The sequence below is a fragment of the Girardinichthys multiradiatus genome, chromosome 22 (genome assembly GCF_021462225.1).
Source record: "Girardinichthys multiradiatus isolate DD_20200921_A chromosome 22, DD_fGirMul_XY1, whole genome shotgun sequence".
In the NCBI taxonomy this organism is placed as follows: Eukaryota; Metazoa; Chordata; class Actinopteri; order Cyprinodontiformes; family Goodeidae; genus Girardinichthys; species Girardinichthys multiradiatus.
Genome location: NC_061814.1, coordinates 28549006 through 28576767, shown reverse-complemented (window position 1 = coordinate 28576767; position 27762 = coordinate 28549006). Strand labels below are relative to the sequence as shown.

Sequence of the window (27762 nt, the reverse complement as noted above, 5' to 3'; positions counted from 1 at the left end):
GTACAGACGACAGGTGAGAGGGCCGTTGGACCTTCTTAAAGAACAATGGGAGAGCCCAAGTCCATCGGGTGAGAATGTGGTGGCCCATGTGATCAAAATGAGAGAAAAACCTGAACAAATGGCTGTGTTGGCACGTCAGCACATGGAGACTGCTCAAACTAAACAAAAGACCTGGTATGATAATAAGGCTAGGGAGAGGAGTTTTTGTCCTGGACAGCAGGTGTTGTTGTTGCTCCCTACTTGTGACAATAAGCTTCTTGTGAAATGGCAGGGCCCGTATGAGGTCACACGATGTGTGGGGAAGCTTAATTATGAACTGCATATGCCTGAGAGGAAGAAGAAATATCAAACCTTCCATGTTAATCTTATGAAGAAATATCACAGATCACCACAACAGTTTCTTATGTCATCTGCGTCACAGTTATCTCAACAGAATCCACTGCAGAGTGAGGAGCGTGCAGAGACTGTTTTGCCCCAACTCTTTGTGCGGGTGGTGGATGATGAAGAGGAAGAGAGCTATTCTTTCCAACCCGAAGCTCGGTACCAGTCTCAATTTCTCTCTTTCATCTCCAGCCGTCTCAGCAGCAGGACATAAAGCCACTTTTGGATCCAGAGTTGTTTCAGGAAAAACCCGGGTTTACCAGCCTGATACAACACCAGGTTCACCTTAGAGATGGCGCTGCACCTCATAGGAAGTTCTACAGGGTTCCAGAGCGTCTTGTCCCACAACTCCAGAATGAGATACAGTTTATGTTGGAGCTGGGGATTATTGAGCCCTCAGTGAGTAAATGGTGCAGTCCAGTAGTGCTAGTACCGAAAAAGGATGGCACTTTAAGATTTTGTATTGATTTTAGATATCTTAACAGTGTTTATAAATTTGACCCTTATCCAATGCCCCACATTGATGAACTTTTGGAGAGAGTTGGGAAGTGTAACTTTATCACCACACTAGATCTCAGCAAGGGCTACTGGCAACTGGCCCTCGCATCAGAAGCGAAGGAGTTGACTGCGTTTAAAACACCTAATGGGGTGTTCCAGTTTAAGGTGATGCCCTTTGGCCTGCAGAGGGCACCAGCTACATTTCAGCGCCTCATGGACCAGGTGACTTTGCAGCGGCGTGGATGACGTGGTGATTTTCAGCCAGACGTGGTAGGAGCATGTTCATCATTTGCAGCAGGTTTTACAGCTTATCCAATCCGCAGGCCTTACCATTAACCCCCACAAGTGTAAGTTGTCTCAGAGGCAGGTAGAGTACTTGGGCTATGTGGTGGGAGATGGACAGGTTAGACCTCAAGTGGGGAAAGTGGAAGCTATTAGGGCATACCCCATACCTACAACCAAAAGGAAGGTCCGTGCTTTTGTGGGGTTAGTGGGGTGGTATAGCAAGTTCATTCCCCATTTTGCAGAGAGGGCGGCTGTTCTAACCGATTTAACAAAGGCCTCTGCGCCAAATAAGGTCAAGTGGACTGAGGAATGTGACAAAGCTTTCAAGGACTTGAAATCTGTGATCTCCAGTGACTCTGTTCTTTACAGTCCAGACTTTGATGGCCCTTTTCTACTGCAAACTGATGCCTCTGGAATAGGCCTGGGTGCAGTGCTGATGCCGGACATTGATGGGGAGAAGCATCCTATTGCTTTTCTCAGCAGGAAGCTTCAAGACCGAGAGACTAGGTATTCCACAGTTGAAAAAGAATGCCTTGCAGTTAAGTGGGCTGTGGAGTCATTACGGTACTATTTGTTGGGGTGCCATTTTACCGTTGAAACAAATCATAGGGCGCTGAAATGGTTGCACCAAATGAAAGACTCTAATATGCGTATTGCAAGGTGGTGTCTGTCATTACAGCCTTTTGACTTCACAGTGCAGTACCGGGCAGGAAAGTCTAACCTTGTCGCTGATTTGTTGTCTAGGATGTATGAAGATTGAGCAACTATTTTCCTAAGTGAAGGGGGAGGAAATGTGATGGAGATTAGGGGCTCCATCCCTATAATTGATTATTGATGTTATTCATTGATACTATTTATTGATATTATGTGTGTATAAACTAAATGCTGTTTGTTTAGTTCATTTCATTTATAGAGACATTTAGTTAATACATTCTTTCAGGCAGGGGGACTGGCCATCTTTCTGTGACAGGGGGAATGTGGGGAAATGTCACGTTAATTGTTGAGTCTCACAACAGGTATGTCTCCTGGGTGGAGTGGAGCATACCATTATCAACTAGGAAGGGAAATGCTCTGCAGTTAGATTAAGTTAGTTAGATTGATTGTAGATTAGTTTAGTCTCATGATTTGCATGTATGTAATGTGTATTAATATTATTTATTGTTTGTGTTCGGTGGGGTGAATTATTGTGTATTGTTTCTTGTTTTATTTTGTCACCCCTTCAACTGGTATGAGTTGGAACTACCTTGAGGTAGAAAGCCAGCTTCTGTAATCACTACAGGTGTGTTGAACATGTGATCGGCAGTTTGGAATAAACGCCATCTCAAACTGCATCCTGAGCCTCGTCTCTTTCCTCGTACGAAAAGCAAACCGCCGGTCATGGTGACAGTGTCCTTTTATTGTTATTTGATTAACTGTATTTGATGTGTGACGTAACAAAAATCTAAGTGCAAAAGTATTCATACTCCTTGAATTGTTTTACATTTAGTCATGTGTTGAAGCCGTCTCTGCTTCCCTGGGTCCGTTGATATGGGTACAGGTTTCAAAGAGTGAAATAAACACAAGTACACAGTATGGAGTATTTCTAGTTGTTTTCTTATAGCAAGCTTGTCTTGTCTTGTCTCGGCCTTCCTTGTCCTCCTCTTGTTTACGACCTTGGACTCTCTCTATCGTGTACTCCCTTGTCATTCACCAATTTATGTCCTTGCCTTCTCTGTGCTTCTCACTCCCTATGTTTTCACTCCCCTAGGAACCTTCTATGCTTCACTCCCTAAGCTTGACCCCCTATTTCCACACATTCCAGTTACACACATAGATGGTTTGTATTATATACATAGGTAGTTTATATTCTTCACATGTTACAATCTCAAATTTAAATGTGTTCTACTTGGAGTTTATGTGATAGACCAACGCAAAACTGCACATAATTGTTAAGTCATAAGAAAAAAGTTGCAATCTATTTTTAATTTAACTTCTGTGATACAATACTTTGTACAAATATATAACTTTGCTGATGAAATACTTGTTTTTGGGGTATGTCTCTACCAGTATTGTAAATAGAAGGTCTAAATGTTTCCGTCCATTTTTCTTGTGAGATTGTATGGAGAGCTTCTGTAAACAGCACATTTTAAGTTCGTTCGTTCGTCGTCTTCCGCTTATCCAGGACCGGGTCGCGGGGGCAGCAGACTCAGCAGAGACGCCCAGACGTCCCTCTCTCCAGACACCTCCTCCAGCTCCTCCAGGGGGAGCCCAAGGCGTTCCCAGGCCAGCCGAGAGACATAGTCCCTCCAGCGTGTCCTGGGCCGTCCCCTGGGCCTCCTCCCGGTGGGACGTGCCTGGAACACCTTCCGAGGAAGGCGTCCAGGAGCCATCCGGTATAGATGCCCGAGCCACCTCAACTGGCTCCTCTCAATGTGGAGGAGCAGCGGCTCTACTCCGAGCTCCTCCCGGATGGCCGAGCTCCTCACCCTATCTCTAAGGGAGTGCCCGGCCACCCTACGGAGGAAGCTCATTTCAGCCGCTTGTATCCGTGATCTCGTTCTTTCGGTCATGACCCAAAGTTCATGGCCATAGGTGAGGGTAGGAACGTAGACCGACCAGTAAATTGAGAGCTTCGCTTTTCGGCTAAGCTCTCTCTTCACCACAATGGACCGGCACAGCGCCCCCATTACTGTGGCAGCTGCATCGATCCGTCTGTCAATCTCCCGCTCCATTCTTCCCTCACTCGTGAACAAGACCCCGAGATACTTAAACTCCTCCACTTGAGGCAGGAACTCCCCTCCAACATGAAGAGGACAAGCCACCCTTTTCCGGTCGAGTACCATGGCCTCGGACTTGGAGGAGCTGATCCTCATCCCAGCCGCTTCACACTCGGCTGCGAACCGCCACAGCGCATGCTGTATGTCTTGGCTAGAGGGGGCCAGCAGGACCACGTCATCCGCAAAAAGAAGAGACGAAATCCACTGGTCCCCAAACCAGACCCCCTCCGGCCCTTGGCTGCGTCTAGAAATCCTGTCCATAAAAGTTATGAACAGGACCGGCGACAAAGGGCAGCCCTGCCGGAGTCCAACATGCACTGGGTACAGGTCCGACTTAGTGCCGGCAATGCGGACCAAACTCCTGCTCCGCTCGTACAGGGACCGGATGGCCCCTAATAAAGGGCCCCCGATTCCATACTCCTGGAGCACCCCCCACAGGGCATCACGAGGGACACAGTCGAATGCCTTCTCCAGGTCCACAAAACACATGTGAACCGGTTGGGCAAACTCCCATGAACCCTCGAGCACCCTGTAGAGGGTATAGAGCTGGTCCAGTGTTCCACGGCTGGGACGAAAACCACACTGTTCCTCCTGAAGCCGAGGTTCGACTATCGGTCGGACTCTCCTCTCCAATACCCTGGCGTAGGCCTTACCAGGGAGGCTGAGGAGTGTGATCCCCCTGTAGTTGGAACACACCCTCCGGTCCCCCTTCTTATAAAGGGGGACCACCACCCCAGTCTGCCAGTCCAGAGGCACTGTCCCCGACCGCCACGCAATGTTGAAGAGGCGTGTCAACCATGACAGCCCTACAACATCCAGACACGTGAGGTACTCAGGGCGGATCTCATCCACCCCCGAAGCCTTGCCACCGCGGAGCTTTTTAACCACCTCGGTGACTTCAGCCTGGGTGATGAAAGAGTCCAACCCCGAGTCCCCAGCCTCTGTTTCCACCACGGAATGCGTGATGGCAGGATTGAGGAGATCCTCGAAGTACTCCTTCCACCGCCCGATAATGTCCTCAGTCGAGGTCAGCAGTCTCCCGCCCCCACTATAAACAGTGTTGGCAAAGCACTGCTTCCCCCTCCTGAGGCGCCGGACGGTTTGCCAGAATCGCTTCGAGGCCAACCGGTAGTCCTTCTCCATGGCCTCACCGAACTCTTCCCAGGCCCGAGTTTTTGCCTCTGCCACAGCCCGGGCCGCAGCACGCTTGGCCTCACGGTACCCGTCAGCCGCCTCAGGAGTCCCACAAGCCAACCACAGCCGATAGGACTCCTTCTTCAGCTTAACAGCATCCCTTACTGCCGGTGTCCACCACCGGGTTCTGGGATTGCCGCCACGACAGGCACCGCAGACCTTACGGCCACAGCTATGGGCAGCAGCATCGACAATAGATGCAGAGAACATGGTCCACTCGGACTCTATGTCTCCAACATCCCCCGGGATCTGGTCGAAGCTCTCCCGGAGGTGGGAGTTGAATACATCCCTGGCCGAGGGCTCCGCCAGGCGTTCCCAGCAGACCCTCACTATGCGCTTGGGCCTGCCGAGTCTGTCCGGCTTTCTCCTCCTCCAGCGGATCCAACTCACCACCAGGTGATGATCAGTGGACAGCTCAGCCCCTCTCTTCACCCGAGTGTCCAAAACATGCGGCCGAAGGTCTGATGATACGACAACAAAGTCGATCATCGACCTCCTGCCTAGGGTGTCCTGGTGCCAAGTGCACTGATGGACACCCTTATGTTTGAACATGGTGTTCGTTATGGACAATCCGTGACTAGCACAGAAGTCCAATAACAAAACACCACTCGGATTCAGATCGGGGAGGCCATTCCTCCCGATCACGCCTCTCTAGGTGTCACTGTCGTTCCCCACGTGGGCGTTGAAGTCCCCCAGCAGAATAATGGAGTCCCCGGGAGGGGCACTATCCAGCACCCCCGACAGGGACGCCAAGAAGGCGGGGTACTCTACACTACCACTCGGCCCGTAGGCTGAAATGATAGTCAGAGACCTCTCCCCAACCCGAAGGCGCAGGGATACAACCCTCTCATCCACTGGGGTAAACCCCAACACGAGACGGCTGAGCTGGGGGGCAACAAGCAAACCCACACCAGCCCACCGCCTCTCCCCGTGGGCCACTCCAGAGTAGAAGAGAGTCCAACCCCTCTCAAGGAGATGGGTTCCAGAGCCCACGCTGTGCGTGGAGGCGAGCCCGACTATTTCTAGTCGATATCTCTCGACCTCCCGCACAAGCTCAGGCTCCTTCCCCCCCAGCGAGGTGACATTCCACGTCCCTAGAGCCAGCCTAAGCATCCGGGGATCGGGCCGTTGAGGTCTCCACCTTCGTCCGCCACCCAATCCTCTTTGCACCGGTCCCTCACGGTTCCCCCTGCAGGTGGTGGGCCCACTGGGGGATGGCCTCGCGTCTCTCGTTCGGGCTTGGCCCGGCCGGGTCCCGCGAGGAGCAACCCGGCCACCAGGCGCTCTCCGACGAGTCCCGACCCTAGGCCTGGCTCCAGGATGGGACCCCGGCTCCGCCGTACCGGGCGACGTCACTTGCCTCGATATTGTGTTCTTCATGAGGGGTTCTTGAACCATTCTTTGTCTGACCCATCACCTAGAACCTGTTTGCCATGGGAGACCCTACCAGGGGCATTTAGGCCCCAGACAACATAGCCTCTAGGATCATTTTAAGTCTTGCTACACATTATCAGTTGGATGTAGGTCCTCACATTGATGGGCCCTTATAACACATCAAATTATGCACTGATTTAAACCATTCCTGTGTAGCTCTGGCTGTATGTTCGAGGTATTTATCCTGCTGGGAGATGAACTAGAGGCATGATCTGAAGTCCTTTACAGCTTCTATCTGATTTTCTTCTAGTATTCATTTTCTATCATCTTTAAGCTACTTCCTTCTCCCTGCTGAAGAAAAGGACCCTCACAAAATGATTATGGCATCACAATTTTTCATGCTGGGCATGGTATTTTTGGGGAATTATTTTTCTCCAAACATTTTTGCATGTAGACTAGAAAATTTAATTCTTCTTCCACATGCTTGCTGTGTCTCCCATATTTTTTCTGTAAAATTTTAAAATGATACTTGGCTTTTCTTTCTTTCAACAAATGTTTTCCATTTCCAGTTCCATTCTTCCATGAAGGCCATATTTCTGGAGTACACAGCCATGTTTCCTGTCAAAACATTCTCCCAACTGGGTTGTGAATCTCTGCAACTTCTCCAAAGTTACTATGTGCCTCTTAGCTGTGACTCTAAATAATACTCCACTTGCACATCCTGACAGGTGGATGTAAATGTCTTAGCAGGTTTGCAATGAGACTGAAAGTCATGTGATGACAAGGTTATTAATTATGTGATGACAAGGTTATTAATTAATACTGCAGCAACATGTTGTAAAAAGTTATATGCTTTATTTCCCGAAGTTTTCAAAAAAACGAAGCAAAGCCCTGCAGATACAAACATAAGTCCAGATCCAAAAACGTACAAAGTTGGTTCTGCAGGAACATGGAAAACACAGCACAAATACGTGGGTAGTGAACGGAAGGAACCAGCGAAGAACAAACAAAACCAGAGAGCTTATGAACAGAGGGAAGTGGAGTATGGACCAATGAGAATGAGAGGTAGGAAATCAGGGGAGATGGAATTCAGGTGTGGAGTAGGTTGTAGAGAACTGAGGGAATGTGAATAGTTGCTAAGGTGACCAAAACTAGAAAAGGGAACAGGAGGGGAACTAGACTTAGAAAACAAAACTATAAGTAAACACTGTATAACAAAAACTCAGGGAAACAGAACTAAGCGACTCTATGGACATAGATAAATAACTAAAGAAACATAGGAACCTAAAATAGTCATTAACGAAAGTAAACTGAGAACTAGAGGAAATAGATGAACACCACAAACTAATAATTAACAAAGAGCCCATAATGAAAAACCTTGATCGTAAAATAAACAAAACCTAAACCAAAACTGACTGAGATAACTGGAAAGGAAACAGAGAACGTGAGAACTAGCATATGTGCAACGCAAAAGTAAACAATAACTAAAGCTAACCAAAGGGGAAGGCTGGCAACTATAATAACTGGACCAAGGAACTAAACTGAGTAAGGAGAACAAACACCTAACATAAATAAACACCGAGATACAAAATGAGAAAACTAAACAATAGAATCCAGGGAAGACAAAATAACTATAAATATAATAATAATAATAACAACAACACACAAAGTAATAAGAAAGCAATCCCTGACAGAAATATGTTGGATTGTTGAGATACCCGGTAGAATTGTATAAAATGCCTCCCTGCCGCGAGAATGGCTGGAAGGTGTGTGACTGAAACAGTTTAGAACTACTGTCGGTATCACAGTTAACTGAATCATAAAATGCTGACAATGAAACTGTCACATGCAATCACTAAAGCACACAATAATGTAATTTGTGGTAAAATGGTCTGTCTTTCTACTTGTCTTTGGAAAAAGGAAACATTAGGCTCTATATGTTCCATTTAACTAACTTTCTGGCAGATTTCAAGAAAAATGCTAAACTAAGTGTGTTTTTAAAGACAAGTACGCATTGTCAAAAAGTGGATAAAAATTGTATTCATATGACGATTTTATCGTTTAATTGTAAGAAAGGGCAATATCACTGCACATTTTGGTTGAAAAATAAAATACATCTTAATTGCTGATAGAAATCTAGGCTAAAATTAGGCTACATTTGGTCTAAAAGCAAAAGCTCAATAGATTTTCAATTAAGTTTAGAGATCTAATTACATGAGTATTTTTAGCTCACGTTTGTTTTAATCTTATCTTGACTGCATGGTAAAAATAGATGCTCAAGCTCCAAATCAAATATATCAAGCCATGTTTTTGTTTCAGTTTTTACTTTTACAGTTATTAGAGCAATTTAAGTTTAGATTTACTGAGGTCTAAAACACTTCTAAATGTTGCTGCAGTTTTGAAATCTTTAAAATGTTCCATGTATTCTTAGTATAGATTTCCCACATTTTCTTATATAAAGGGCATTGAACATCCAGTATCTGCTAAGCTTTTAAGCAAATTAAATAAGAGATTTAAGTTTGTGTGGCTTTTAAAAAAACTTCCCAGCTTCCCTTCATGGGGGATTTATACATTTTTTTCACATTTCTAGGATAATTGTACTTCAAACCTTTATTTGGTCTCTTTTAGTGCTCTGTCACTGCATACAGGCCAAATCTGTGTTTAACCCTAAGCCATGGCAGACTGACTGAGTAAATTTTCTGTTTTCCAGCAGAAACGTCATCTACTAACTCGAAGAATTGTACACCTGCCTGCTCAGAAACAGGACTGATGCAGTTTGGGCAGTGAAACAAAGGGGATCAGGGGCACTAGAAAAGCCACTAAGGAGGTTTTACTCATTCAGTTCCCCAAAATGAGATTTTTTTTTAAGCTGACAGGAGGACTGTAACAAGTGACCTTCAAAGTGCAGTTGTACTACTGATCTTTAGGCTCCTGCTGCTTTCTACCACGCACTATACAAAGATGATAGCAGCTTTCACATTTCTCTGGGTTAAATAGTGTAAGCTCATTTTCTTCCTTTTTTCTTTAACACATTGACTGCTGAGTGTCCTGACAGGCTGCCGGCTAGATTAAACGTTTCTCATTAAACGCTGTTCCAAAATACGATCGTCTTTCTAGCCAATTATAGATTGTTTCTATAGTCAAGTAAAAATGAATATTAGGTGTATTTGTAAGATAAACTCTTCTCAGTCAAAAAGCACTAATTAATTTTCAATTAAATCTAGACCCAAATCTGTGATGAAACCTGGAAACACGGCGATACAGCAACACTTAAAATGGTTAATCTAAGGATGTACGTAAATGACAATGCATGAATTAAAACTTAAAACATAGCCTTACAGATCTATCCCCAGTGTCTTGCCTCTTATGTATGCTTGGAACTACAGGATGACATGTGTGTGCTCTGTATTGTGACGTCTTCACCCCACTTCTCCAGAGAGTCTAGCAAGTTAAATGCAGTGTTGTTTGGGGACATACAGTATTTTCAAGTGACTGGTGTTTCATTCTTCTCTGAAAGAATTTCAAGGGGTGTTTTATGAGGAAAGAGAAAGCCTTTTTTTCACTATGACAGGCATGGCTTAAACTGAGATGCAAGTAGAGGTTTAGGTATTAGAACCCGTAATCTGATGATAACGATATGATGAAATGATGGGATCATGACATATTACAGTTCAATCTTCACATTCACCATGGATGTATGTACTAATTCTGTAGAACAGATGTGCAAAGGTAATAATATTTTGAACTTATCAGTGTAATTATCTTATCAGTATGGAATTCAATAAATTGAAATATCGAAAAGTTTAGTTATTTTACTTCAATTTAATTCAATTAAAATAGTGAAACTCGTATATTATAAAGTTTCACTATGTACAGAGTGATATAGTTCAAGCATTTCTTTCTGTTCCCTTTGGTTTTCAGAAAATTTGAACATTACATAAAACCAATAAGTACGAACTTTATAAACAGAACACTGACACCCTCGACAAGAGGGTACTCCACAAATGGTCACTATTAAAAAAGGCTGGTTGTTCACAGAGTTCTGTATCCAAGCAAATTAATGGAAAGTTGAAACAGTGTGGTACGAATTGTTTGAACAACCAGCAGTGATAAGCACAGCCTTAAGAGGATTTTGAAACAAAGCCCAATCAAGAATCTGGACAATGGCTGGAGTCAAGAGCCACCACACACAGACGTATCCAGGACATGAGCTACAACTGTCACTCATTCCTGAACCAGAGACAACAGGTAAGAAGTGTCTTACCTGGGCTAAGGGAAAAAATGATTTACCAATGCTCCATTGTCCAAAGTCCTCTGTTCAGATAAATATATACAGGTCCAGTGTGAAGTTTCCATAGTCAGTGATAATTTGGAGAGCCATCTCAGCTGCCGTTGTTGTCCTAATGTGTTTTTCCATGTTCAAAGTCAGCAGAGCAGTCTACCAGGATATTTTAGTGCCCTTCATGCTTTCCCCTACTGACAAGCTTTATTGATTGGCCAGCCAAAACACCTGACGTAAACCTCAAAAACAATATATGGAATATTGTCAAGAGGGAGATGAGAGAAAGCAGATCCAACAATGTAGAGAAGACTGAAAGCCGCTAATAAAGCAGCATGAGCTTCCTTAAACTTCAGCAGTCATACATGCTGATTGCCTCCATGCCACCCAGCACAGATGCTGCAATTCATACAAAAGGAGCCCGGATCAGTCCCTGAGTGCATATTCTCTACAATACATACTTTTCAATAGACCTGTATTAAAAATCCTTTTTTATTGGTCCTATGTAATATTTATTGAAATGCATCTGTATTTGGGGACTATTTTCCTGTTTTAGTGTAGCACATTGTGATGTAAATCATCTCTGCTCTTAGGAATAAAAGGTTAAAAGGAATAAATGGTTAGATTTCTAACTAGAGGTTTTAGTCACACACTGTTCCCAGTTGCAGGTAACTGCAGTTGGACGTTAACTGGTTCACTGACCTTACATACTACAGTCATCTTGCAACCTCCAGAAGACATGTGAAAGCATTTTTATGTACAGTACCAGCTAAAGGTTTGGACACACCTTATGCATTCATTTGTAACGAGTTTGGGTACTTTTGGTCTTATGTTAGTAACAAAGCAAATATTGATCTGTTTTCCAGAAGGAATACAGTTTTAAATTGTTTTTATAAGATTAAATCTACATTTTTGTTATCATTTTTGTTTTTAATTTAGTAAAGAATTAAAATGAAACTGGCTTGAAGCTAAATCTGAGGTGTCAAGGGTTAAGTGTAAAACAAAGGACAAACATGTGGAAAAGTACCTCAAACCCATTGGTAAATATCAACAAGGATCTGTCATGCTGTGGGCCTGTTTTCTTTCCAAAGACTGAAAGACATGTTAGATTGCATGGCATTATAGACTCTTTAAAACCCCATGATATTTTCAATAAAATCTGACACCCTTTGCAAGTATACTGAAAATTGTGTCTTTTAGTAGAATAATAATAAAAGAACATGGCCAACTACAGAAATAGAACAAACCAGAAGAAATCTACATTCTTGCATGATTATCCAAGTCTCCTGAACTAAATCATATAGTAAACCTGTGGGGTGAGCTCAGTAGAAGAAAGCATAAGAGAACTCTGGATGACATAGAGAAATTACCAAGCAGGCTGGACTCAAATGCACAACTCAGACAAAATCCAAAGTCAACTGGTCTCTTTTATAAGCCATAGCCAGTACACGGGATGTCAGTGAAAAAGGTAGACCTATCCAAATCACTAGGCAGAGGAAAAGTCAAAATAGCCAAAAGAATCAGCACACTAGAGACAAAAATCTAAAAAAAGGTTTGAATGCTTGGTGGGGAGACAAAGATGAACTGGCATGGAAGGAAGGGAACACAGAGGATAAATAAACATTGGAGGAGGTGAAGGTGATTAGGAGCAGGTGTGTTCAATCAGGGATGCTGGAAAATGTAGGCAACAGATGTGGGGCAGATCAAGGCTTGCATTTCAGAGATTTTGCAAAAGAAATTACTCAAAGATCGCTCTCTCCCTGTATGCTCTATCTCTGTGAAATTCAATGGACTAAGTGCTGTCATTTTGTCAAAAAAAAGGTTTGTATTGTTTTGTAAGTCAACAACTTTGTTGGAACCAAACTTGTGAATATTAATTTCTTATGCAATATTTTTCTCCACCTAATAAAATTAAATAAAATAAAATTATTTTACATTGTTATAGTAAGCTGCTTTTATACTGGACTGTTTTTATAGCACATCTTTACCAGGGTAATCAACAATTTTTGGGGATTACAAAATTTTAGTATGAAAGGCCTATGTCTGATTCTTTTATTTCAAACATACCATTTTGGCCAAAATGTTTTACAGTATTTTAACTCACTAAGTTTGCAGTGTGTACCCCAATTCTCGACTAATAACTAGTGGAGATAGGAACCACCTTCTTGTGCAAGAGAAAAATAACTAAAGCAAACATGTTTAAAAGGCTTTTATTTTTTATGCATGAAAGTACAGGGCAGCCAGTTTTCACAGACAGTAAAGAAGTGAAAATATTTTAAGTTCAAGTGAGTTTGGTCTTTGACTTTATAAAAAAATAACAGGAAACCTGAGCCTCATGGCTGAAAGTAGCTTTGTTAAAACTCTTTGAATTTTCATCACAGTTATGTTTGTGAGGATCATTACAATAGTTATGTCAAATTAAAGGCTTTTAAGATCATCGCAGCCTTTGATGAAAACTTTTTCATGATAATTACCTTATTTTCCTTATATGGTTCTTTAAAATTTTGATGGTAAAATATAAAACCTGTTTTAGTTAACTGATGTGTTAATGCGTAGGCTGCAAAAAGTAATTCAATAACATTTTGACCATCTAAATTAGTGCTAACAAATGACCCGAGAGTGCAGTACATCAAGGCTTTATACCTCTGTGAGTCACAAGCAACCTTTCTGTCATCGGTCATCAATTAATTAAATTCAGTCCAGGGCAACGTCACACTTTGTGACAAGGAAAAGTAAGGACTACACAGGACAGCAGTTAACCATCAAAGGGTAGAGGATTTCTTTGTTTACATTGTGAAGTTTACATGCTGAAGTCCAAAAACGTGTGACAGACTACATAAGTCTAGAAGCTCAGAAAGGCTTATTGATTTCCTTTGAACATTTTTCAGGTCCACCTCAAAACAGAATGGAAATCTGTATATTCTGTTTTAGAGGACAGTCACCTGCTAGATGAAAACAATAGTTTTTGTTTTAGAGCAGTTACCAGCTGTAAACACAATGGAGGGAATCACAATCTCCTCTTATTTATCCTCCGTAGATGCTATTTTATTTATTCATGCACCAGATTCACAATGCACTGAATACATGTATGCTCAAAATGCAATGGAGTGAGATAAAGAAAATATTTTATTTTCTTCTTTATATTTGCTCAGGTCCTTGCCTAAAATGTTAGTCAATATTTTCTGCATGATATGCCAAGCCAAGCCAACTTTATTTATAAGCACCACAACTTGCCAAAGTACTGAACAGATATTATATAAAAGCATTAAAACACAAATACCAGAAAACACATAAAAGATGTCATAAAACAACACAAACAAATAAAATGAGCTCTGTCATACTGGGTCAAAAGCTGATGAAAAAAGCTGAGTTTTCAGGGCAAATTTAAAATTCTCCATTGAAGAGGCCTGTCTGATGTCAACTGGTAGGGAGTTCCAAAGCCTTGGAGCTGCCACAGAAAAAGCTCTGTACCCGCTGACCTCATAACATCCAGGAGAAGCTGGTTCGTCGACCTGAGTGAATGGCAGGGGCAATTGCCAAAGTTTAGAGAAACAGGGTGGGGCAAGACCATTTAAAGATTTAAAAACAAATAGTAGAATCTTAGCATTAACCCTAAAAAGAACAGGCAGCCAGTGTAGTGAGGGTAAAACAGGAGGTGGTGCTCTCCATTTTGTGTACCAGTTAAACGATTTGCAGCTGCACTCTATACCAGCTGGAGAAGAGACAGGGATGTCTGTGAGACACAATAGTATAAAGAGTTACAGTAAGCGAGGCATGTTGTTGTAATGCATGGATTACAGTTTCAATGTCCTGTTTTAAAAGAACATGTTTCACTTTTGCCAGTTTGCCAGTCTCAATTGATAAAAACTGAATTTTACCACTGAGCTGATCTGCCTGTCAAGATTAAAGTCACTGTCCATTTTTACAGCAAGGTTAGTGATAGCATGTTTTCTATATTGAGCCAGGGGGCCAAGCTCTGCAGAGGACAACCCACTGGAGACACCTGGACTAAAATGCAAAACCTTTGTCTTTCTGCCATTAAAATTAAGGAAGTTGAGAATCATTCAGACTCTTACTTCTTCAAGGCACTCTTAACACTGACTGTATTGAGTGGGAGCCCTCTTGTTTAAGGAGAAAATAAACCTGTCATCGGCATAAAAATGAAAGGCGCATTTGTGCTTCCTGGAGACTAAGGGAAGCAGATGCAACAAAAAAATCAGAGGCCCACAAACTGAGACCTGTGGGACCCCACAGGAAAGGGAAATAGAGGAAGTTTAAAAATTGTCCAGGCTGACATAGAATGTCCTATCTGTCAAGTAGGACCTGAACCAGCCAAGGGCAGTCCTCGAATGCCTATACAATGGTCTAAACTAGATAATGAAATGTTGTGATCTACAGTATCAATAAGTCCAATAAAACTAGATCACACAGTTTCTGGAGTCTTTAGCTAAAAAAATATCCTTAAAATCCCTGAGCCCTGCAGATTCTGTGCTGTAAAGTAATTTAAAACTAGACTGAAAGGCCTCAGAAAGATTTTCCTTAATCGATAAATGATGTTTGCAAAGGATTGCAGAAGGATGCATGCCTTCAATTGATTCATTCAGAGGTAACTAAAAAACAGTTTTGTTCAACCTAATATACACGATTGTAATATTATTACAAGGTGTTTATACAAATACACTTAATAATTTTTTACTTCACCAAGCCCCCTCTTCCCATGTCCCTAGTCTCAAAAACTGACTCAATGCAAAGATTCCTCAGAGCACCACACCCACATTGCACAATAAGGAATGATTTTTATAAAACAAAAACATGATTTAAAACATAATTTACACAATTTATATGATTTGAAAAAAATTTTGCAAAAATGTGACCTGTTTTTGTTTTCAGCAGTGCAACAGGTATTTTTTTCCCCACCTTTCTTCTCTGCAAAGAGTTGGTGGTCATGACCACCAACCCTTCAGCAGATGGTATTATTTGTTGTCTGTGTAGTAAAAAGCTCTGTTCTATAGGAATGTGATGCTGCAGCTCTGGATGTAATCAATGTAAATATACTGAATAATGACTGAACGTTCGCCAAAATGCAACCATAATACATCAATAAAATGTGGGCCAACTGTGATAGTGCAAATGTGCGCTATTTGCTTGGCAGCCCTGTTTTAGGAACACAACTACAGGGGTTGGACAATGAAACTGAAACACCTGGTTTTAGACCACAATAATTTATTAGTATGGTGTACGGCCTCCTTTTGCGGCCAATACAGCATCAATTCGTCTTGGGAATGACATATTCAAGTCCTGCACAGTGGTCAGAGGGATTTTAAGCAATTCTTCTTGCAGGATAGTGGCCAGGTCACTACGTGATACTGGTGGAGGAAAACGTTTCCTGACTCGCTCCTCCAAAACACCCCAAAGTGGCTCAATAATATTTAGATCTGGTGACTGTGCAGGCCATGGGAGATGTTCAACTTCACTTTCATGTTCATCAAACCAATCTTTCACCAGTCATGCTGTGTGTATTGGTGCATTGTCATCCTGATACACAGCACCGCCTTCATGATACAATGTTTGAACCATTGGATGCACATGGTCCTCAAGAATGGTTCGGTAGTCCTTGGCAGTGACGCGCCCATCTAGTACAAGTATTGGGCCAAGGGAATACCATGATATGGCAGCCCAAACCATCACTGATCCACCCCCATGCTTCACTCTGGACTTGCAACAGTCTGGGTGGTACGCTTCTTTGGGGCTTCTCCACACCGTAACTCTCCCGGATGTGGGGAAAACAGTAAAGGTGGACTCACCAGAGAACAATACATGTTTCACATTGTCCACAGCCCAAGATTTGCGCTCCTTGCACCATTGAAACCGACGTTTGGCATTGGCATGAGTGACCAAAGGTTTGGCTATAGCAGCCCGGCCGTGTATATTGACCCTGTGGAGCTCCCGACGGACAGTTCTGGTGGAAACAGGAGAGTTGAGGTGCACATTTAATTCTGCCGTGATTTGGTCAGCCGTGGTTTTATGTTTTTTGGATACAATCCGGGTTAGCACCCAAATATCCCTTTCAGACATCTTCCTCTTGCGTCCACAGTTAATCCTGTTGGATGTGGTTCATCCTTCTTGGTGGTATGCTGACATTACCCTGAATACCGTGGCTCTTGATACATCACAAAGACTTGCTGTCTTGGTCACAGATGCGCCAGAAAGACGTGCACCAACAATATCTCTTCTTTTGAACAATGGTATGTCACACATAATGTTGTGTGCATTTCAATATTTTGAGCAAAACTGTGCTCTTACCCTGCTAATTGAACCTTCACCCTCTGCTCTTACTGGTGCAATATGCAATCAATGAAGACTGGCTACCAGGCTGGTCCAATTTAGCCATGAAACCTCCCATACTAAAATGACAGGTGTTTCAGTTTCATTGTTCAACCCCTGTATATATATATACATGTAATCCTTTCTAATTTCTTAATTGTGTTTAATTTTTCTGCAGAGATTGGGAAGTATGAAGGTGATGAACTGATAAAAGATAATGACACGAAGAAATACCTTGATATTATCAGCAATAAAAACATCAAGCTCTCTGAAAGAGTTCTCATCCCTATCCAACAGTATCCAAAGGTAAGGAACCGATGGTTTAAATTACTTAAATACTGAAGCTATAAGGTCAATGCTCCTTGCTTGCTTGTGTTTTATTTTATTTCTGTTATTTCAGTGGGTAATTGCTGAATGGAAACTTTGGTTTGGGCTTTCTTGTTTGGATGCAACTTCCCACAAACCTTGAAATTTGAAAATCCCTCTGAGCTTAAAACTGCCTTATGGAAGGCTCCTGGATGGTGTCTGTTTATTTTGATGTAGTCATCAAAACCTAAAGTTTTCAGTACACTGAAGCACCCAAGGGTGCATTGAAGAACAGTGGTCATAAATCACTGTGACACAGTGCTCAGGATTCTGATTTATGCAATGTCAGTACTGGCAACATCTGAAATGTAGCCTAATGAGACTTCTCCAGCAGGCAGTTTAGCAACATTGAGCTGTTTGAGCAAAAGCGATAAGCTTTACTTCCACTGTAATCATAGAAAGCACCATTTCCAATCACAGATTCATGCACAAGGTATGAATACATTTCACGCTTTATGTTATTCATTTCTCATGTATTCATTTTTCACTATCTTTGATTCTGGGTTGTATCATTAATTACATCCTTCTGTTATGCTGCACTGTTGATAATTACAGTTATCACTCATTACAGCCCTCAATAAGAAAGAGAAAAACGGCTGGAATTTAAATTCTAATCAATTCATTATTTATATTAGGTCCTGGGTTTTATATGGTAGAAAACAAACGTATAAACAGAAAATGAAGAAGTAACAGTTTTGATGTCCGTGTGCTGAATTTTCCTTTAATCAAGATTCAGTTGACAGAGATTTTGTATCTGATTTCTGGATACACATTTTTAAAACTCTAAATTTAAAATAGAGATTTAATATTATTCCAATTTCTCTGTTAGAAATAAATAATATTTACTCTTTTAATACCTCAAAATCTAACAGCAAGCCATATCAGTTAATATTGTTTCTGCAAGATCCATTCAGCAGAAATACCAGCTGTGTTCATGCTATTCAATTGTTAATATGGAAAATGGATCATTTTACTGTTATGCATTAGATAATCAATATCAATAATTTATGGATTATAACTATAGCTTTACAATATTTTAAATATTGTAAAGCTATAGTTATAATTTATGGATTAAAACTAGATCTTTACAATATTTTAAATGTTAATCATTATTTGAATGTCAACATCTGCAATATTACAATCAGAAAGGACTGCTTGAAAGCAATATTTGGTAGAATATTATATTTCAAGTGAAATGAATGCAAATCTTGTGAGCCAGTAATATATTTGGCTGGTTTAATTGATTGTTAATACCCTCTAATCTCAAACTTGATGTATATTTTTAGTGGTTGAGATGTTAAAGCTCAAAAGTGTTCCGTTCTGAGGTTTAGGTTGACCAAAGCGCAGACCAGAGCTGGGCAGCAGCATGTTATAGGAAGACTTCATCTTTATTCAAAAGATTATCCAAAAACGTAGCAAAAGACGTAGCATAATTTACTGCAGGAATTAACATGAGTTTAGCACAAAATCAGAGGAGATGGTAAACAGGTGTAAACCAGGCTGCAGAGAACTGAGGGAATATGAATAGTAGCCAAGATGACCAGGCTATAAAACAAAAGGGACCACGAGAGCTAAACTATAACATAAATCCAGGGGGGAACATGACTACAAAACAAAACTAAATAAAGGACTGAATAAACAAGAATCAGGGAACCAGATCTAAATGAAGCTATGGACAAAGATAAATAACCAGAGAAACATAAGAACCTAGAATAATGATTAACTAAAGTAAACAGAGAAACTAGAGGGAACAAAAGAACACCACAACCTAAGATCTATCTAAAGAAACCATAAAGAAACCCTAAGTACAAAGTAAACAAAACTAAAACACTGACTCAACCAAAACAGGGAAATGAAGCAGACAATGTGAGGACTTAAATAAATACAAACCAAGATATAAACAATAACTAAAGCTGACCTAACAGGAGGAAGAACTAGAACTATAGAAACTAAACATAAGGAACTATGCTAGAAAGAACAGAATAAAGGGAACTATCACAGAATAGAATAAACCACAGAAGGGGAACCAAGATGAGGAGGAAAAGAGAAAATAAACTAGTAAACTAGAAGAGTGCAAAGTGAAAAAAATACCAAACCATAAATAAACACAAAGATACTAAATGAGAAAACTAAACTAGAGACTGCAAGGAAGACAAGGGAACTAGAATAACAACAAATATAATAATAATTGTAATCATAAGAAAACCATAACAAGTAATAGGAAAGCAACCACTAAAGGAACTAGACAAAAACCCAAACTAAATGAAAAGTCGAAAACACAAGACCACAACAAAGTACAAAAATGTCGCACCATGACAAAAAGAACTGGTGGATACATTTTGATGAAGGAAAAGAGTCAGGAAAAAGTGGGGGTAATCATATTTGATAGTCATTACAATATTCAGCAATGGTTTTGCTAAATAGGAGCTTTAAGCAGGCTTTCTGTGATCTATCATTAATTATTTACATTCAGAACAGGGCAACGTTACACTGTTTGTGTGAGATGGAGCAGTCAGGATTACACAGCTCTACAGTTATACAAGATTACTATTATGTTTAAACAAACAGTTGTCATTTTAAACTGTCTTTAGCTTTAGCAAGATTAGGCCAGTTAGGATGGTTAACACAGAAGAATTACCTTCACCAGAAAAGTCCCAAAAAATTGTCAGTACTTCCAAATGCAGCATGTTCCATACCAACTACAATTAGATGCTTTAAAAATAAATCAGAGCAACTTTGCAGCAATACCTTTAGTTTCCTGTTAACCACCCATTCACCCCCTTTTTAAAAATAGCAGTGTGGATAAGCAGCCAGCATACCTTTTTAAAAACTGTCTGCTTTTTAGAAAGAGCTTTTGTGTTTCCTCAAAATGCCTCCCTGAAGCTAAAAATAGCTGAGTCATCTTCCCTCAATAACAACTTCCACATCCCAGAGGGCTCGTGTTACTGTGATGTCATAGCACTTAGGTATGGTGTGCTCACCGAGACAATAAAGAAAGGTCAAAACTCCCATCAGGACCAGTTTCACATGAAATTGACCAATTCTGGTTACCAGCCTATTTCTCTTTGCATCTCTACTAATTCCACACATTACTTTGTGCCTCAGGAGGTCATTCTGACTCACTTCAGGATTCTGAGTATGGTAAAACAATGAGATTGGAAATAAAAGTTTACTATTCTTGTAATATAAACAGTGGCAAAAGTAGAATCTTGGCAATTTTAGAAATTAAGGGGTGGTTTCACAAAACGAGAACTATGAAAAATAGCTATCAAAATTTAGCAGGTCTAAGCAATCTGCCGTCTTCTTTGTTTGTGAGATTGCAGGCAAACCTGTTGCTAGATGAGGACAGGTATTATTTTGAAATATTTACTATAATATTTAATAACCCAAGAATCTGAGACACTATGTGTTACAAAATTTTCAAATCATAGCACTGTAACATTTTAAAATCTTTATCTTTTTTGCAAAAATGTTTAGTTGATTGTAGAAATGAAAATACATATCACAGGAAAAAAGAGTATTATTTCTTCTGTAACATGCATGGCCACATTTTATCCACTTTTATGCAGCATAATTTCAAAATACCACTAAATTGGCTTCCCTAGAAATTGTAATTTAGGTGCAAAAACATTATTTGTTGTACAGACATTATTTTGTAACCCTTATCATTTAGCTCCTTTGGAGTTGATAGCTGATTGAGCTCCTTTGTGTGATTGTTTAAACTTGCAAATCTATTTCAGCTTCATTAAAATTGTTGCTTTGTGGACCTTTTTTTCAGTTAGGCTGATTTAGATAAGTTCATTGGTTGAATTGCTTAGAATAATTATTTGAACCTGCAAATACATTTTGCTTAATTAACAGTGACTGGTTGTTGAATAAAATCTATTCATTTGCTACACAAAAAAAAAAACAACATGATGTTACTTTTTAAAAAGCCTCAGCAGGTCATTGTTCCATTCAACCAAACTATACCCTGGACTGCACAATTCTTGCTGAAATGTGAAACCTTATCTTCTGAGATTGAATTGAAAACAGGTTTCTTCCAAGCCATTCTTATGTTTTCCAATGAATAAATCAGGAGATAATAAATGTACTCATCTTAAAAAAATAGATAGGGGTAACTTCAATTCAGTGAATACAAATAACAGTATGTGAATTAATAAAAACATCTTAGCAATGCTTTTGGGCTCTACAGCAGTTAAAACCTCTTGGCCAAGAACAGAAAGCATTAAACTTTAGGGTAGACCCACACCCCATTAGTATGATCCATCTGTACTGAAACTTCTTGTGAGTAGGAACTTGTTGCATCAACATGTTGTTTAGTCACCAAAAACAGCATCAGGATCATAGCGTGACATTAATCCCATATTTGTGCTCAGGTCCTATTTAAAAATGAGTACACCCATTCTTGTACTCGTACTCGTCATCTTTCGCTTATCTGGGACCGGGTCGTGGGGACAGCAGTTTTAGAAGAGACACCCAGACTTCCCTCCCCCCAGACACATCCTTCAGCTATTCTGTGAAGCCCGAAGCCAGCCAAGAAACGCAGTCCTGGGCTGTGCCCCGGGCCTCCTCTTGGTGGGACATGCCTAGAACACCTCCAGAGAGAGGCGTCCAGGGGGTATCCAGAGCAGATGCCCAAGCGACCTCAACTTACTCCTATTGATGTGGCTCTACTCTGGGCTCCTCCCGGATGGCTGTGCTCCTTGACCTATCTCTGAGGGAGTCCTCGGCCACCCTGTGGAGGAAGCTCATTTCAGCTATTTGTATCCTGGATCTCATTCTTTCAGTCATGAGCATTTGGGATATTGGATAGGTGAGGGTAGGAGCGTAGATTGACCGGTAAATCTAGAGCTGAGACGAAAGGCAAAGCTCTCTCTTTACCACAACCATGCGGCACAGCGGCTGCATTACTGCTGTGGCCGTACTGATTCATCTGTCAATCTTTCACTCCGTTCTCCCCTTACTCGTGAAAAAGACACTGATAGATTCCTAAACTGTAGCTAAAACTAGAATACTTGGTAAAAATATAACCTCTATAAGAATGCTACTTTCTTGTAGGTTTTTAAAGTGGATCTTTAGGCACTTTGTTACCAGCAGCCTGACAAGAAGATGCCATGTCTCCTGACTTGGAAGACTGAGCAGCTGATTGTTAAGACACACCCAAACTAACAACCTATTCTCACGACCTCCAATTTTCTGTTCATCTTTTCTTTTAAGCACACACTGTACAATACACTGTCAGTGAGTATTGTAGGAAGGAGACAGCTAAAAACAAAAAAGCAAACAACCAAAAGACAAGGAAAAACTTTGAACAACAATACCTAAAAGATTGCTCAACCAAATGGGGTAAAAGAGAAAACAAATCAGGGATGGTTTTAAAACTTTAAAAATTGTCTGTATTTCTCTTCAGTTGCTGTAAAAGTTTATATAGTCAGTTTTTTTATATAAATGATATACTATAGGGAAATAAACTAAAATTAAGACACCCTTCAACAGCAATGTATGTTTTTGTAACATATTTGGACATGTCAATGTTTAATGTTAATTTTAACAATACCAAGCATTTTAAAGAATATGGATAAACAACACAAAATGTACAAAATACATTTAAATTGATCTGTAAAATATAATTTAAAAAATGCAATCTCTGGTGAGGAACAAATTAGTAAACCCCAACATTAATTCCCAATTAAAATGACTAAAACAACACACAGGTGTATCATATTATCCAGCCATCCATCCATTTTCTATACCTGCTTCTTCCGAACAGGGTTGCGGGGGAGCTGGTGTCTATCTCAAGTGGTCTACGGGTGAGAGGCGGAATACACCCTGGACAGGTCGCCACTCCATTGCAGGGTGTATCACGTCAGAAACACATAAAAAACATTGTTATTCATCATTTTAAAGCAGATTTGCCCTGTTTAAACCTCTGACATTTAGTGTGTTGTGCTTCTGGCTGTTAGAGTGAGAGTGAACACCATGGTGTGCTGTCTAAGGCCTTCAAAATAAGAATATGGTTAGGGATTTAAAGAGGTCTCAAAACATTTGAAATCAGCCATTCCACTGTAAGGAAACACTACAAGTGTAGGACATTCAGAACAACTGCCAACATGCCCAGATCTGGTTGTCTAAGCAAGTTTACTCTGCAAGAAGAAAGCATCATGCTTGAAGAAGAATGCAAAGAAGTATATGAAAACCCTAAAAGGTCATCATGAGTGAGGCAAATTTTCCTTAGATTGATTAATTGTAGATGGCTACAAAGAAATGTCTTTTAGTACTTTTAACTAAAGGGGGTAATACTAGCTTTAAGGCTGTATGGTGTCCTCATTTTTGTTCTCATTTAGAAAACAAGTTTTTGGGTAATATTGTTTTCAGGTAATATTATTTGTAAAAATAGGTTAAATTTTGGTGTCTACCAGCAATTAAATTACTTTCTTTTTCATGTTTTTGAATTCTTAATGGTGTGTCCTAAAAAAGGACTTTCTTTAAAGCAGTTAGCTGTTTCATCCACAACTCACTGCTGTAAAAGTAATTAAGCATTGTTCAGAAACTCTTAATCCTATTAAACTGATTTAAAAGATGCCTTGAAAAAATCTGAATTGCCTTTTTGTCATTTTGTTTATGCCCTATTTATCGTTTAAATGTTAGTTTATTTCTCTTAAAAACTATGCTGAATTTCGAATGTTTATTTAATGCGACCTTAGTAAGTTTAAAAATAAGGCTAAATGAACACTAATGAGAACACTTACAATTTTTGCACTGTGCATAGACATGCATTGTCAGTACAAAACTTGCCATTTAAATTTAAGAGCAACATTTTCCAATTAATGGAAAGCCATGGAGCTTGCAGGCATACAACATGAGAACCACTCAAGCACATAACATATTTTTTCTAAAATCACAAACACTGACTAAAAATTGTGTACCTACAGGGGTTGGACAATGAAACTGAAACAACTGTCATTTTAGTGTGGGAGGTCAGTCAGTCAGTCATTTTCTACCGCTTATTCCATAGTGGGTCGCGGGGGAGCTGGTGCCTATGTCCAGCAGTCTATGGGCGAGAGGCAGGGTATACCCTGGACAGGTCGCCAGTCCATCGCAGGGCAACACACAAACAACCATGCACACACACACTCATACACCTAAGGGCAATTTAGAGTGACCAATTAACCTAACAGGCATGTCTTTGGACTGTGGGAGGTTTCATGGCTAAATTGGACCAGCCTGGTAGCCAGTCTTCATTGATTGCACATTGCACCAGTAAGAGCAGAGTGTGAAGGTTCAATTAGCAGGGTAAGAGCACAGTTTTGCTCAAAATATTGAAATGCACACAACATTATACCAGAGTTCAAAAGAGGACAAATTGTTGGTGCACGTCTTGCTGGCGCATCTGTGACCAAGACAGCAAGTCTTTGTGATGTATCAAGAGCCATGGTATCCAGGGTAATGTCAGCACACCACCAAGAAGGACAAACCACATCCAACAGGATTAACTGTGGACGCAAGAGGAAGCTGTCTGAAAGGGATGTTCAGGTGGTAACCCGGATTGTATCCAAAAAACATAAAACCACGGCTGCCCAAATCACGGCAGAATTAAATGTGCACCTCAACTCTCCTGTTTCCACCAGAACGGTCCATCGGGAGTCTCTCCAGATTAGATAAAGCTGCAGTCTAGAGGAAAAGAGCAGTTGTCCAACATCTTATGTGGCCTAACTGCACTGTCAGCACTCCCTGTGACTGCTGTCTAAAACAATTTGGTAACACTGTACTTTCACTTAATGATAATTAGCTACATAAAGCAGCTCCTTGAAAATCACCCACCACAAAGAACAGAATGAAGAAGAAAAGAAAGAAATGTTGAGCTTGGAACATATCTTACTGTTATAATAAAGGCAAATTATTTAAAATAAATTTTTACACAGAAATTGCAGATTACTATTGTCTGAATTACATAATAGATTTTAGACCAAAGGTATCACTACATTCCTGTATTTCAGCTCAAGGATCTGAATGACTTTGTCAACACCAGGCACTGTCATACAAGGGCAACAAACAACAATTTTTTTCTTAATTTGTTGTAGAACTCATTTGTATATCACTTTTCATTTTTTATGGGTGCTAATAAATGATACTCATATTTTCTGTCACTGGTGGCAGATCAAAACATAAAAAACCAAACAATTTTTTTGACCAGCCATCTAACAGCGCTCATTCAAGCTTACAGCTGTCATCTCGCTGCAGAGTAATTAAATGCAAGATAATTAAATTCTTACTTGAGAGAAGTCATCTGCATGACTTCAGATTTGAAAAAGCCAGTCATGGAAGATTCATGTGACAAACTGAGTACTGAAAAAAAAAATTATTCCCTCTACATGGCACATAGATACACGCTGGAGGTTGTTTCCACTGTCGACATGTGAGATTAGAAAAAGCACTGATGTGATAATAAAGGCAGCCGGTGTTAATTTTCACTCTTTGCTTCATGGTCACAAATTCTGCTAAGAAAAATAAGTCCTGTTTTATTTAATTCAATTCAATTCAATTCAGTTTATTTATATAGCGCCAATTCACAACACATGTTGTCTCAAGGCACTTCACAAAAGTCAGGTACATACACTCCAATTTATCCTAACCATTGAACATTGCAGTCAGATTCAGTTATTTATTCAAATTGGATAAAAAGTTTTTCTGTCTAAGAAAACCCAGCAGATTGCATCGAGATTTGTAGCATTCACTCCTCCCAGATGAGCATGAAGCAACAGTGGACAGTTCCTGGTGTTGACTTTGCAGCAATCCCTCATACTGAGCATGCATGTAGCGACAGTGGAGAGGAAAAACTCCCTTTTAACAGGAAGAAACCTCCAGCAGAACCAGGCTCAGTGTGAGCGGCCATCTGCCATGACCGACTGGGGGTTTGAGAGAACAGAGCAGAGACCCACAAAGAATACAGAAGCACTGATCCAGGAGTACTTTCTATGGGACGGAAAAGTAAATGTTAGTGGATGTAGCTCCTTTAGTGGTTTTGTCTAGAAAGAAAGAACCGATAAACTTTGAGCCAGTTTTCAAGGATAGAGTCTGAAAGAGAGCACATATAATTAGTTACAGTAAAAGCTCAGTCAATTGCTATATCTAGGAGAGAGAAAGGGTTAAACACTGAAAGACAGGGCCAAGTGGATCATCTGTAGAAGGTGAGCATTAAGTTGTTGCCAGCAGAACTTTGGACGATGCCCCTCTCCAGAAAGGTGTCACAGGTAGACACAGAGTCAGGCCAGGTGTAGCTTCTAGGAAGGGAAAAGAGAGAGAACATAACTTTAAAAACTGAAATAACAGCAAATAATGCAAAATTGGAGAGTAGTGTGAGAATGTAGCGAAGAGGGTGAAACGGTCATTATGTCATCCAGCAGCCTAAGCCTATAGCAGCATAACTACAGAGATAGTTTCAGTTTATTTATTTATATAGCGCTTATTTACAACAATGTCATCTCAAGGCACCCCACAAAGGGTCCGGAATGGCGTGGGGTCGCCAGGAAGGCCAGACCAAACCACCGGGTGCCAGAGCCCGCCCACCCCAGAACGGGCCATGTGTAGGGGCACTAAGTAAAATAATAAACTGATAAAGTTTGTCCATCTAGAGACCAGTAATGGCCATTGTTATACTAAAAACCACAAGGATCGGGATACCTCTCTCTGTATGACTAATTATAACCATTGGAAAAGAGAAGGGGTCATACAGGTAGCAGAAATGGAGGGTGTGTTTGCACCTCAACCATAACTGAGCCGGTTTAGGCTTAACCTGACTCCCCCTTACTCCATCCAACAGGGAGCGAGAAAGTCGGAGGTAAAAAATAAGGAAGATAGCCTAAGTCACTCTAACTATAAGCTTTATCAAAAGGAAAGTTTTAAGCCTAGCCTTAAAAGTAGACAGGGTGTCTGCCTCACGGGCCAAAACCGGGAGCTGGTTCCAGAAGAGAGGAGCTCGATAACTAAAGGATATGCCTCCCATTCTACTTCTAGAGATTCTAGGAACCACTAGTAAGCCTGCAGTCTGAGAACGAAGTGCTCTGTTAGGAACATATGGAACAATCAGATCTCTGATGTATGATGGAGCTAGATCATTAAGGGCTTTATATGTGAGGAGGAGAATTTTAAATTCTATTCTAAATTTAACAGGGAGCCAATGAAGGGAAGCTAAAATAGGAGAAATATGATCTATCTTTTTAATTTTCATCAGAACTCTTGCTCCAGCATTTTGAATCAGCTGAAGGCTTTTAACTGCATTTTGTGGACATCCTGATTGTAAAG

General features: G+C 40.7%; 1 protein-coding gene across 2 annotated transcripts in view; it reads left to right on the top strand.

Annotated features, from left to right (window-relative positions):
• khdrbs2 (KH domain containing, RNA binding, signal transduction associated 2) overlaps positions 1-27762 on the top strand; it is a 132391-nt gene that overhangs the window by 11012 nt on the left and 93617 nt on the right. For both annotated transcript variants that reach the window (XR_007035886.1, XM_047350679.1), the window contains exon 2: positions 17270-17397. Coding sequence is in view for 1 of the 2 variants with exons in the window: in XM_047350679.1 (XP_047206635.1) it covers positions 17270-17397 (128 nt within the window). In the remaining variant the exon portion in view is untranslated. The remainder of the gene's footprint in view (positions 1-17269; positions 17398-27762) is intronic.